At 42.8% G+C, this 15,111-nt stretch overlaps 1 protein-coding gene across 1 annotated transcript in view; it reads left to right on the top strand.

Annotated features, from left to right (window-relative positions):
- Positions 1-657: 657 nt before the first annotated feature.
- The window catches only part of LOC306912361 (copine-9-like), a gene marked incomplete at both ends in the record, with an annotated part of 115,244 nt that continues 100,790 nt past the window's right edge, over positions 658-15,111 (top strand). Inside the window, 2 exons of the mRNA XM_079488521.1 lie at positions 658-737; positions 3,513-3,553. Of these exons, the coding sequence (XP_079344647.1) occupies positions 658-737; positions 3,513-3,553 (121 nt within the window). The remainder of the gene's footprint in view (positions 738-3,512; positions 3,554-15,111) is intronic.

Genomic DNA, 15,111 nt, shown 5'->3' with positions numbered 1-15,111 from the left:
GATAAATACTAATAGTATCTCTCTATGGAGAGATCGAGAGAGAGAGATAAATGAAATGATTACTATATTTACCCAGGGTATCTGGGCTAAACTCAAGAACTTGTTTCCAGCCAGGCCCTGCTCATAGAACATTTCATCGTAGTGGTTCAATGCCTTGTTCAAGGGCACTTCAGCGGTGGTAATTTTAACGTGTCGGACCGCTGATCCGAACTGGCGACCTTCCGGTATCAAGACCGCTCCGCAATCCGTTCGGCCACCGCTGCCACAGAGAGAGATAGATTGGGATTTGGGGAGAGAAAGAGTCATATTGGGGGAGAGAGAGAGAGAGATTGGGATTTGGGGAGAGAAATAACCATATTGGGGGAGGGAGGGGGAGAGAGAGAGAGAGAGAGAGAGAGAGAGAGATAGCCTCAGATAGGGGGTGTGTGCGTCTTGGCACCGACAAACGCGGTCCGTGCTGTGAAAAATGAACTTTCAATAATCCTCGAACAACTTTATCTCTCCTCTCTCTCGCTGGAGCTAAACCAGTAGGCTAATAGACCAGAATGGATGTACTGCTACCGTCACAGACCTGCAGTGTGTGTGTGTGACCAAGAACAAACAAAAAGAAGAACAAACAGAAGCCAAACAGTTGACGTCTTAATGTCACGCGTCGAGATGATGGCTTCAATAGGAGAATTCGACCCTCTCAACACCAGAGTACCTGCAACTAAAATAGAAGTTACCGTCTCGTGCAGGTAAGAGCTGTAATAGTTAACTTACAAACTCCGGTTTTCTTGCACCGCCACCTATTAAGGTTATTATGGAGGGAAACGTCTAGCCCAAGATTTAGACTCTCGTAGAGTTTTTTTTCCCGATTCTGACGAATCGAAAAAAACTCTTGGGCTAGGAAATGTCTATTCTAATTCTAAATGTAAAAATAATTATATGAGAATGGCAAAAACTGCAGCAGTAGCCGCCTATATTTCTCAACTATAGCCTAATCTTGAATCTATTCTCAATTGTGTTTGTGTCTGTCTGATCCTGACTGTCCAGCACGCACAAATGCACGCACGCACGCACACACACACACACACACACACACACACACACACACACACACACACACACACACACACACACACACACACACACACACACACACGTACACACACACACACACACGTACACACGTACACACCAGTAGCGCACATGCACGCGATAGGCCAGTAGCCTACGCACATGCAATACAAGACAGACACCCGCAAAAGCTGGAAAACCTCTTAATATCTTAAATAAATTGGTTTCCCTCCTGCACGTATATGACCCTCCCATCTCCCATCTGCCTGTCGACGTCCTTGGAAGGATGTGTCTCTAATAGTTAATCCCATCAGCAGCAATATGCATGGGACCCCAACTCGATCAGAGTCTCCTCCTATAGCTGTGAGACCATAGATATATATATCTATGTGTGAGACCACCTGTCCTGGCTAGTGGCTACATATATGTAGCCACTAGCCAGGACAGGTTATTTTTAAACCACCTGTAGCCTAATAATAGCCTATATAGGCTATTATAGGCTGACTGACTACAGGTGGTTTAAAAATAACGTTTTATTCAGCTTGGGTGCTGACTGACTGACTGGCTGGGGGGCTGACTGACCGACTGACTGACTGATTGGCTGGGGGGCTGACTGACCGACTGACTGACTGACTGACTGACTGACTGACTGAGTGACTGACTGACTGACTGACTGACTGACTGGGGGGCTGACTGACTGACTGACTGACTGACTGACTGGCTGACTGACTGACTGACTGACTGACTGACTGACTGACTGACTGACTGACTGACTGACTGACTGACTGACTGGAGGGCTGTCTTGAGAGCTGGCTGGCAGGTCTGACCTCCCGTTAGTCAGACCATTATAATACTATCCCAAACCCTAACCTAACCCTAACCTCACAGGAAGCCACGGGTGATTTTTAACCCGCAGCACGGGTGAGTCTTAACCGGCCACGCAGGTCTGACTAATGGGATTTCTGACTTATGGGCAGTCCCAGGTGAATATCTCTCATGGACTTGACTTGCTTACTATGTGTCTTGCTGTTTATTGACCACAAATGTCTTGGCCCCACTTCTCTTCCAAATAAATAAATAAGAATAAAGCCCCAGTGAGACTGCTTGTGGTTGCAATTGTTATTCCTACCATTGAATAATAGATGATGATGATTGTTGCACACAAGCTCCCCTGAGGAAGTAATAGAATTTGGCAAACATACACTGATTGGTTCATATTAAATACAGATATACATTAAATTACATGTTAATCTAACTCAGTGAATGATGTAATCTTTATCTCTCAGAATTAAATTAACATTAATTTAGCAGTGTAGTATTAATAGGCTTTTAAACTTTGTTGTAATGAAGGCCTCTTTTCGTCTTGCAGCCTAGCACACAGATTTGTTAATATTTCCCATTACCAACCTGCACACCTGCCTATGTAATTTATACAGTGTCATTGTGTCTTGCATGACTTTAAAGACTTAAAGCCAGGAGTAGTATATTCACCTAACGTTTTTCCAATCTTCTATTGTCCAATCTTAGCATCAACAAGGCATTTTCGGGCCACAGAACTGCCGCTCACTGGATAATTTCTATATTTTTCACACCATTCTCTGTAAACACTATGGACATGGTTGTGCTAGTAGAGCAGCCGGTTCTGAAATGATCAGGCCAGTGCCCATTTGGCCCCAAGAAGTCCATACCATGCTCAAAGTCTGATGTTCAGTTTGAACTGCAGCAGATCGTCTTGACCATTTCCGTAGACCTAAATGCATTGAGTTGCTGCCATATAGTCAGAAGGTTCATTGTTCCGAAATTACTGTTCCTATATCTCTAACCCTAACCTAAACATAACCGCAAGCATGGGAGCAGTGCATGTTCGCCAACCTTACTGCATGTTCAGACTAACAGGACTTCGGATCTATGGGTAGTCCCCATATAAATGACTCATTCGAAATTTGTGTTGTTAACGTGCAGTTGGAGAGGAGTGTAAAATGTCTTGTTGATGCTAAAATAGAAGATTGGAAAAACGTTAGGTGAATATACTACTCCTGGCTTTAAGTCTTTAAGTCCTGACTTATACTCCCGTTACCCCTGGGCCATGGAAGTATTTCCTCTATTGAAAGGATCAACTTAACATTGATGGTCATATAATTAATAATATGCATATATTTCACTCTACTCATATCAGGAACAGGAACACACACACACACACACACACACACACACACACACACACACACACACACACACACACACACACACACACACACACACACACACACACACACGTCACACACACACACACACACACACACACACACACACACACACACACACACACACACACACACACACACACACACACACACACACACACACACACACACACAAGCATGAGGTCATCAACATGGAAGCCGTGCCCTCATTAGACGTTCCTTATGCCTGTTTTTCCTTTGTTTCTATAGGAATCTCCTGGATTCGGACACGTTCTCAAAGTCTGATCCTGGTATGTAAATGATGAATGTCTTTGTCTTCTTGCTTCGTGAGTTGTTTGACAACATCAGCGAGTCTAATAGGCTCTGTGCATAACTCCACTCCACAAGGTGGCATACCTGCTCCCTGTTGCAGTTAATTGTCCTATAGCTTCATTTGATTGGCTTGTTTGATTAAATGCAGAGCAAATCAAAACATGCACGCACGCACGCACGCACGCACACACACACACACACACACACACACACACACACACACACACACACACACACACACACACACACACACACACACACACACACACACACACACACACACACACATGTGTGCCTTCCAATTCTGCTTGAGTTTGTTATTATATTATTTGATAAGTTTATAATTCACACAATGTCATGGTGCATGGATAAGTAAATTACAGTATACAAATATTAGAAGCCCAACCTCGTTACACCAATCAAATACAAAGTCTCGGGCTGAGCCTTGGGATAAGAGTCCCAAACTCCTAAAATTGAAAATGTTTGTTTGCAAAATAAAATATCCACAGTAGTGTGGATATAGTACCAGAGTCAGTGATACAGTTACGGTGACGAGAGGGTAGTGGTTGCTTTCGTCAGCAATAGAGGGGGCAATAAATGGCTCTCTTGCAAGGTCTCTGATTCTCACTGCCTGACAGTTTTCAGAGCCGTGCTGTCGCTCAAGGGCGAGACGACGCAACTGCAGACCAGGGTCCCCTCTTTAGCGGCACCGTTACTTGCTGTCTCCAATGTTAGATGTCTGCCACATAGCAGCAAGGAGAGAGACAGTTTCTGCTGTCATTTATTTCTGTATGTACAGTATTATGTATTTGTTTGTTTATTTGTTTGATTTCCGTTTGTTTGTTGGTTTTCCTTTACCCCAAATGATCCTGGGGCTGGATTTGACCCCTTATGCAAGGTAGATGCAGTTTGACACCCCCCGGTCTAAAGTGTGTGTATTGGTTGTCAAAGTTGTGCCGATCATGCTTTGGCAGAGATGGAGAGAAACTCTCAGACAGACAGGAACAGGGAAAGAAAGAGCAGTGTGTACCTCATGGGAGGTATTTACACACAGCGGGTGATTACCTACTGCCTCCACTGTTAGATTCTGTCTGGCGCACTGTAGCGGCATGGAGAGAGACAGTCCCTGAGCCTGTCTCCATCGACTTACCTGGACTCAAACCGCCAATCATGTCAAAAAACGTCATTGACATTGGCTTTGGAAAAAGACACGTCAATACAGTGAATGAGTTAACTTAAGCTATTAAAATGTTAGGGCAAAATAAGCTAGGGTTACAGTGTCGTGCAGGAAATTAATAAAAACCCTCGGTAAAAGGCAACAGCAATCTGGGTTCAGAAAGCAGACATGTCCCCAGACATGCTTTTTCCCTAAACCATTCAATGCATTATTAACCAACAGTATAATTTTGAAATCAATTCTTTGGAACGGAGACAATAGACAGATTTTTTAGTTTACAAACATTTAGACTACACGTGCAGGTGTCGGTTTCATGCAATCATCCCCAAACCTGTTGTTTTGGGGATTGTTAGTTTCTGTTCATTGAACCTCCTCTACTCTTGCGTGTTGTCTGTGAGACACTCCTAGCGAGACATAGCCTATACCTGCACACACGCACGCACGCACGCACGCACGCACGCACGCACGCACGCACGCACGCACGCAAGTGAGTAGAGAGCTTTGGTTTACCCTGTCTCCTGACACATTTATAATATCATTCTCCTGTAGATAGTCATATGTGACTAAATTTGACTGAGGGACTGCCATTGGATTTTTGTGAATTAGGGAATCATAGCTTCAAATTTACATATTGGTTGTTCAGTTTGACCCACCAGTTTTGGAGATATGGCTTATAGAGTAGTAATGTCTTTCAGAAAACAGCGAGTTGAGAAAACAGGCTTGAAAGGTTCACTTGGTCTCTAACATTATACCTAGCTACATGTTTAAGCATTTATTTCATATTTACATGTCGATTTCAGCTCTGACACTTATTTCAGACATGCTCTAGTGTGTGAAGAGTCTCCCTATGCTATTAACTCATTTTGGATTTTCTTCTCCTCTGGTGAAAAGCTGGAGTTTGCGTGATGGCAGGCTCTCAGTCAAATCTGGTCACATATGCTTTCACTCTGTGCACGGGCAGAGCCGTTTCCTCAGCAGAAAGCCGTGTTCTTGTCCAACTTGCCAAATCTAATTGATTGGAGGAACACCCATGAATTACAACCCCTTTTCGCTTTGCACCATACTAGATTATCCACCATCTAACTTGTACATTGGAGTTGGACATGCGCCCATGGCACAAGTGCCATGTGCTGTAGCCAGAACTAAACTATTGTCTGGGTGATTTATTTTGGGAGACCCGTAAAAGACTCCCTTGGGAGTCACGTCTACTGAAGATGAATGCATGGACAGGTTTTTCCAAATCCTGCTGAGACATAAGTCCTTTATAAAATAGCCGATCTAGAGGCCTACAAACTTGTGAGCTTGTAGATCTGCTATTTTGTAGAATTTCAAGAAATTAGTATTTTCTTGTATCAGGACACCAGTGTGAAAGTGGTTAAGGTGATAGTAGGCTGACTTTGCAGTTCTCTTAATGTGGCTGTTTAAATTCAGGTCTGAGTGCATGACTACAGCAAGATTTCTTTCAGCTTGAATTGATTTCACTGTTTTCTGTTCATAATCATGATCAATGGAATTGATTCGTCTCAGGTCTGTTCCCCATGGCTTTAGTTAGATGGTTTGTGTTATCTACCATGCCATGATGCCAGTCCCTGTGATTAACTCAATAAGACCTGAGGCTAATTCTAAAAATGTTTTCACGATTTGTCTTAAATAGCAGATCTACAAGCTCGCAGCACGAAGCGATCGATGTGCTGTGAGCTTGTAGATCTGCTATTTTTGAATAGCCAACTAAAATGACACATGCTTTCCCGGTTTTAATGGGTTAAACAGTGTGTGTGTGTGTGTGTGTGTGTGTGTGTGTGTGTGTGTGTGTGTGTGTGTGTGTGTGTGTGTGGATGTTTTTGGGAACACATCATAGCTTGGTGAAAGAATGAACAACAAAGATAATAAAATTACACCAGTGCGGTCGCTGTCCTGATCTCATTTATTGATATGACACACTTTGTCCTTGGAGGGGTTGTAGTACGTCACTGCCTTGTTGGGAAAATTCAATTTCACCATTACTCCACTCACAAATTACCAGTTGCAGTGTGTGTGTGTGTGTGTGTGTGCGTGCGTGCGTGCGTGCGTGCGTGCGTGCGTGCGTGTGCACGTATGTACGTATGTGTGTTTGTATTCTTGCGTTTTGCTTTTGATAGATGAGAGAAGTGGAGAGTGTCAGAGAGAGAGACAGGTCATGAATTATATTTAAATATTTTGTATATTATCTATTCTATAACTCATTTTATTATACACCACAGATTGGGGTTCAGCTGTCGTAGCTGGTTTGGAGACATTGATTGAACTGCCAATCGATCACATTCTGTAAGTGAATCCTGCCCTATAATGGATCTCTGAATCACCGGTTAAAATTAAAAAATACGTAATTTAAAAAAATATACGTGGAATGTCATAGCCTTATTATGGCGTAGGTGTTTCAGGCGATTGACGGCGAGAACAGAGTTAGACGGGAAAAAAGGTCGGGTCTGCAGGCTCGACCGGAGACCTGACAAGACACCTCTCCCTAGCATTCTTTTATCCAACGTCAACTCCCTGGATAATGAAATAACAAACAACAACCCCTGGCAACAACAGCCCCCACTCCCCTCCCCCCCACCAAGCTCCGGGGGTCCCGAACAATGGATCTGCAGTTCACACCTCAGTGCTGGAATATGATGGTAAGGATCTACAGACGAACGTCCCTCTATCAGTGACAGAGTTGGATGTCCACTCGTCCTTCTCCCGCATCAACACTCGCAAAGCTGCAGGCCCTGACGGCATCCCAGGACGAGTCTTCAAAGCATGTGCCACTCAACTAGCTGGTGTTTTCAAGGACATGTTCAATCAATCACTCCGGGAGTGCAAAGTCCCAGCATGCGCCTCAAAACAGCAACCATTGTTCCGGTCCCAAAAAAGGGTAAAGTAACCGGATTAAATGACTGGAGGCCTTAGCACTTACACCCATAGTGAGCAAATGCTTTGAGAAACTCATCAGAGAGATGATCAACAACACATTGCCACCCACACTCGACCCTCTACAGTTTACTTATCGCCAGAACAGATCCACGGATGACACGATCGCCACAGCTCTCCATACCTCTCACCTGGAGAGAGAAAAGTCATATGTGAGAATGCTATTCATAGACTATACTCAGCTCAGTGTTTAATACCATAATCTCCCCCATACTAGACACCAAGCTAAAGAGTCTGGGTCTGAACACAAACCTCTGCAGCTGGATACTCAACTTCCTGACAGACAAACGTCAGTATGGGCACAACGACTTCTGCCCCTCTGACCCTCAGCACAGGAGCCCCCCAGGGATGTGTTCTGAGCCCCCTTCTCTACTCCCTGTACACCCATGACTGCGTGGCTCTGTTCAGCTCCAACAAAGTGATCAAGTTTGCAGACGACACCACAGTCATAGGCTTGATCACAGACGATGATGAATCAGCCTACAGGAGAGAAGTGGATAACCTGACACAATGGTGCCAGGAGAACAACCTGGCTCTCAACGTTGACAAAACAAAAGAGCTGATCTTCGACTACAGGAGACCTCCCAGAGACCACTCATCACTGAAGATCTCACCTGGGCAGTACAGACAGTGTGGGTGGTGAAGAAAGCACGCCTCTACTTCCTGAGGAGACTTAAGGTGACTTCTTCCCCCGAACAATCAGATACATGAACGAACTGATAAGAACCAAAGCGAAACCGGGCAAAGGAAAACGCTAGCCCCCCACCCCTCGCCCTCCTCTTGCACTATCATGATACATTTTTGCACCCTTCTAAACTAAATTTGCTGTATGGAACATAGCCTCAATTGCACCTTCTTAAACTAAATTGTGTTGTGGAACATAACCTACTGTGAAGCTGTTCACAAAAAGTGTACCTAACTTTGCTACTACAGGGAGAACATGCACATTGTATGTTACTATTATTTTTACACTTTGATTGCTCTTTCTTGCACTCTTTATTCTTGTTTGCTGTGCTTTCTGTGGGTTTGTTGTTTTTGAATGTTATGCTATCTATGCTGCTGCATTGTCTGTAAGGAAGCCAAAACAAAAATAAGTTTGACTCTTATGTACCTGCAACACAAGATGTAACAATAAAGTACAACCTTGAACCTTGAAGTCCAAAAGAGGCTCAAAAGAGGAATGGGGATCCCCGTAAAAGTAATGGGCTGTCAGAGATAGTCTCTATCGTTGAGAAGAGATAAATGCAATACTATGAAAGGTTATTTCGGGGGCGCAGATAAAAAATAATGAAATTCATGAGTTTTGTTCCTCTTCAATTTCAGACCATTCACTGTACTCACTTTTGGGTTGTTTTTAGTTAACTTTCAACACTAACTTTTTTTTAAAGTCACACAAGATGATTAAGTTCAGTTCCTACATGATTTTGATGCTATGCTGATAACGATTCCAATTTCAGACCATACTGTAGATAAAGCCAGTTAAGATCAAGAACCTTAGGTAGGATTAGGATTGTCTGAAAATGGGCACGTTGGTTTGTTTGTATGTTTGTTTATTTATTGTGTCTTTCCTTAAAGGTATATTCAGTGATTTGACTTAATTCAAATATCACTTATTTTTTCTTTTTTTCTGGATAATCCTCCCTATTATAGAGTGTGCTGACCATATAAGGAGTTCCTCCCTGTCCCCAGTGAGCCCCTGGGGTCAAAAAACCCTAGTTTCAGTTTTGGTGGCGGGTGGCAAAACCTTCATCCAATCAGGATGAGTGGGGCCTTCCTCCAATCATGATCGAGTGGGGGCGGGCCTTGGTGCACATGCTGTTGGCCTGTTGCACTTCCCCCCACTGTAGAGCGTGCACGTGCACATTTTGTTACCGGGGCGGACTGGGTGGTTTTCCAAATCACCCAAATCACTGAATGCTCCTTTAAGTTTTTTTTTCATTTTTTCATTTATTTATTTATTCCGAACATATTTAAACATAAATTAATAGACAAAGGAAACAAAGGAAGAACTAGATTTTAAATAATAATAAATAAAAAAAAACTAAAAAAACATGTGATACCTATTATCCTTAGTTTATGTTCGAAAAAGGAATAGGAAGAATTTTAGTTAAAAACGTATCGAGTCCTACCCCTTCATTGTTTTGACCTCGCATTAAAGCGAGGTCAAAACAAAAAGCAAAGTTTCCATGAACAAAAAATAGTCAAGCATACAAGACAGTCTAGATCTACATACATTTATACACACACAAACACATTATGCGTGTTCATTCTCTTTAGAGTTGTTAGGGACTGCAATATGTAATAAGTACATGTGTAATAATTTTCAACTGTCATAAACTTGTGAACTCATTGAATAGAAAAACCTTATCTAAACCAGGGGTATAGGCAACCTTTGGCACATTGGCACAAAGGAGGGTGATCACTGGCACACTGGCATAAGTGTGAGAGTGAGGATTTTTTTTGTTTCAAATAAACTTAAAAAAGTTGTAAAAGTCCCTCACATTTGTATGTAAATTCCATCCTGCACAAAAACATGGCAATTCGTTTCAAAAAGGTTGCAGAACCCTGATCTAAACTACACAGTAAAATGTAGTGTTATTTTAACTCAGAGTGCCCTATTTATAGCATCTATGGTGTACATTCTAAACACAGGGTGCGTGGTGCGTCGGTGGGTGGTGGGGGGGTCTCCCAAAATGTCGCTAGTCAGAAGTCACGTTATCTGTGCACAAAGCTCTGCCACTAGGTGCAGGGGGGGGGGTTATTAAGCCTCTGAATTAGTCATGAGTGTGTTTTGGGCATAACACAAACTATGCTAATCAGATTGTCTTCTTCCATTCCCTTTAAGAGCTAGGGGCACTCGGGTACGCTTGAACCCTGCCGCATTGTTATTTCAGTGACGGATTGGAAGAGACACAAACAATTTCCTGTTCTGGAAAAGTGTGTGTGCAACCATCAAGCAGCACTAATAATGTGATACCTGAACGATTTCAGGAGATAGTGGGAAACTGGCATTTTGGGCACGTGCAAAGAATCACACCAGCAATGTCTCCCTCATTTACAGTATGTCCAAGATAGATCAGTGTTCAATGTAGTGCCATGATCCCCCCCCCCCCCCCCCCCTAAAACATGATCATCAGGTACTATGATTATACTAGGAGTATTCTTTCAAAATAATTTACAAAAAGTGTCAAAATTATGTTTTTACTTTTTTACTGTGTAGTGTACGTACCACAGCTTAGAAAATAAAGTTCACAAGAAGTAGGCCTACCTGTACAGACTCACAATAAGCACCTGTAGCTCATGACAGAATATAACTGAAAGTGAAATTGCTTCCTTCGAGACCCTTGGGATGTCTACAAATAATACATTCCCTCAAATGAAGGAGATATATTTCCTGTGTCTGGCATTGTTTATCACCTTGGTATCCAGCTGGGTAATGTTTTAAAGTTAAAACGTTACTGTCTGGCAGAAACCTTCCATCCGGCCTTGGCTGTGGCTCAGCGGTCCAGGCACCTTGGCTGGTAATCCAGTCTGGCAGTTTGCTGCAGGTTCGACTCCCGATCCCGACGGCCTTCACTGCATGCACCCCCCCATCTCTCTCCCCATTTCCTGTCAGCCTACTGTCTGTCCCTCCATAAAAAATATAAAATAAAGGCAAAAGCCACAAAAAAAAACCATTTAGAAACCTTCCATCCAACAGCAGTGAAAAGCATCTTGCTTCCTAGTTGTGCACAAGGAAACTCTTTTCTTTTTTGAATAATTGTGACCTTTTGTCATTATAATCGCTTCAGGAATATAAAAGAAGACATCACAGGTTGTTTTCTAATCACTTGCTTTTCGATATGCACAGTACATAATTTTATTGAAGATCTAAACAGCGGCAGGAATCATTTCTGTCTCTCAGGCTCTGAGGTATTGCGAGAGGTGATATTGCCAGACAGGAAATGGTCAGGTGAACAGTCTTGTGTTATATATTTTCCAGAAGTGATTACTTTAAAGGTCTCAGTCATTCAGAAATAGTGTTTGTTCATGAGCTGGTCACCGGGCTCTCATTGTCTCCAATTCATTCCACCGAACTTCCGGGTGCAGTTTGGCTCCCATGGTGCAGTTTGGCATCCCATGGTGCAGTTTGGCTCCCATGGTGCGACGGATCTGCCGGCTGGAATTACATGATAGCGAAAATGATGTTGGTGCCCTTACCCTCTTTTTAATATAGTGTACCTTGGTTGTGCATGGTGAATGGAGTGAAGCTCTGAGTTTTATTAAAGGTCGCTCAGTGGTTTGGAGGTCTCTTCATTGGTCTCCTAATGAGATCTAAAGCATCCCTGTTGGTGCAAACCCTCTTGGCTGTTAATATAGCCATCAAACTCACAAATGTAAACTCTGCAAGTTTACACATGTGCAAGTCCATGGACACAATGGCAAATCTACTGTAACAGGTTCAACTGTGCAGACAGACAATGCTGCTGGCCATGCTGTGGTAATAGCTGGAAATGACTATCACAAGAGTGTTACAGTATAGAGCTTATACTGTAGTGTTCTATGAAGCTGACAGCAAGTAACCGGAAGTAAACAAATTAACTTCTGCTTTTTGCTATTTCTGAAATGGGGCTTAATGCGCCGCAAGTGTTGCATGGGATAGTTTTGGACATATGAGGTTTCTACCCAACAGAGACGATAGCTAAAATATAAAATGACACAGATGCTTTCCCGTTTTAATGGGTTAAGCCAGTGGTTCCCAAACCTTTTAGCTTGAGACCCAAAAGAGAAATGATGTTTGCCCGGGACCTACAGTAGTGAAAATAGCAGATCTACAAGCTCACAACACGTTGCTTTGCGCTGCATTGTGAGCTTGTAGATCGGCTATTTTCACCACTTCTTAAGCAATTTTGTTTTTATTTATAATTTATGGAATTCCTTCGATTTTTATTTTATTTTTTCAAAATATCTTTTTTTGGGTATGTTTTGAAATTATAATAATTAAAAACAACAATAATGTAGGAATACAAATAAAATAAAGGGACCCATGAAAATGTATCCGCAACCCACAAATGGGTCCTGACCCAGTATTTATGGGAACCATGTGGGTGATGTGGGTGAAGTTTAAACACTTTTACAAGTACAGTGATTTACAAGTTACAAGTTGCTGGTCTGGGAAGGTCAAATTGATTCCGACTTTGAGTCACCACCTCCATACACAGGGTTTTGTGATCATGCATTCTGGTCTTAGCTGCTCCTCTGTGCTGCAGCTGGCCTCATCCTTCTCCTGGCTGTAGATCATCAGCAGATTAGTGAGGCCTGTGCCCACCTCGCCCCACCTAAACTGCTGTGTGGGTGGAAATCATCCACCACATCCTATACCTCCCACTCCAATCCAGCACACACACACATGCACGTATGCTGCACGCACGCACGCACGGTCGCACGCACACACACATTCATATCCTCTTCCCATCCAATCTCATTGGCCCTGCACCTCAAGCCCATGAGCAGTCTTGGTTCTGTCCCTCTGTCTGCCTCCTCTGTGATTAGGTGGCGCCAAGTCCAGGAGACAGGCAGCAGAATTCCACAGCGTAATCTAAGCCTTCACACAGGTGACTGTTGCTGTCAGCTCACCTGGCATTAGCCGGATAAGTCAAAGAATAATAATAATACAAAAAAGGGAACCTGCCACTTTAAATTAGGCTCGATCAACTTGTGGCGTTGCTATATGAAAATACAGAAAGGATTTTCATTCTGGTCTTGAATTGTTTGTGTATCTTAGATCCTGCCTCTGTCAAGTCAGTCATGATACGATAAGCCATTGTCGTGCTGCTGTTGTATGACTTTGTTTGAACTAAACAGAGCTGAGAGACCTGCCAGCTCACAACATGTTGCAGTGGGACATGTGACACTTGTTGGACGGCTATTTTAGGTGTGCGGCACCTGCTCTCAACTAACTCAGGCTTTTTGAGTCTTCTTTTCCACACTAGAGCAGCCAGCTCTTCCAAATAACAGCTTAATGTGGCTCTCAATTGTCGGGCTGATTCATTTCATTTCAGAGTCAGCGGTGTGCCCGTCCATTTCCAGGCAGAACGTTGTCCGGGAGTCTGAGATGGAGTTAACCCATCAAAACCGGGAAAGCCTCTGTGTCATTTTAGATTTTCTTTTTTGCGTTGGCTATTCAAAAATAGCAAATATACAAGCTCACATGCAGCGCGTCACTTCGTGCCGCGCTGCGAGCTTGTACGTGTGATTTTTTTTTTACATTTTTAAAAGATCTTGAAAGTGTGAGAACTACTGATTTCGAGGGCATTCTTTTGTAGAATCGGCCTCAGGTCTTAATTTGTTAAGAGGCAGGGAATCACCTGATGATTTAGCCGTTCTCTGCCTGACCAGATGGGCCCCTCCTATCCCAGTCACTTTCCATAAAGCATGCAATCTGTCAAATGGGCCACACTCTGGACACGGTCGACACCAAGAGAGACCCAAATTAATAGAAGTCCCCTGTCGAGTTTAGGTGTTGTTATCATGTGCCCTTGGGGAGAGACATCCATTTCCTGTGACTTTGAGCTCCCAAACCCAGTAAGAAAAGGAAATAGACGCATTTGTGCCGTGCCTGTTCTTTGTCTGTGTGAACCTGCCGATTGCTAGTGGAGAATGTTTGGCTTTAGTGCCGTTTCCCTTTATGAAGTCACCTCAATAGATGTTAATCAAATTAATAATATGCTAGTTGTATTGTAATCGACATCACTTAGCTCTAGCTTAATTAAAACCTAGAATCAGGGTGTCCATGCACATCCATAGATTATCAACTACAAACAAAGAACAACATATTTTAATCAACACCAACATTGTCTCCAACAGTCTACTCTGTTAACTGCCCACTGCCTGGAGTTAGTTAAGTTGCACATAAAATGTGAGGCAGAGAGTTACATTTCAAATCACAACCTTTGTATTGACTGCAGTGCGGATACAACTGTAATTGACACAAGGACTTATCAATCACACTTCACGGAATACAAATGATGGAATTCTGAGTGAAAGACTGGAGCGAGGTAGACAATGAATGGGAATGAGAGACAGGGACACAGACATGGTACAACTGGTCATGGCTGTACATTTCAATACATTACAACACTATTACTGTTAGGGCTTAGGGCATGTCTCCTGGCAGAGATTTGAACACAATTCTTTTAAGAAAATTATGTTTTTGTATTGGTGTCCATAACTGGGTCTAAATGAGCCTGTAGTGTATGTAAATCTAATGCATGTGTAAAAAAAGATATTATAATATTATGATTCATGATTCATAAATCAGTCAAATGACAAAATAAAATCAGATCTGCTATTTTTGACCCCATGACACCATTGTACGGCAAAGAATAAACTAGGGCTTTTAAAGGGTATTTTTTCACCAACCAGCTC

Source organism: Electrona antarctica (assembly GCF_951216825.1).
Source record: "Electrona antarctica genome assembly, chromosome: 2".
Lineage (NCBI taxonomy): Eukaryota > Metazoa > Chordata > Actinopteri > Myctophiformes > Myctophidae > Electrona > Electrona antarctica.
This window is presented reverse-complemented; position numbering and strand designations above follow the sequence as displayed.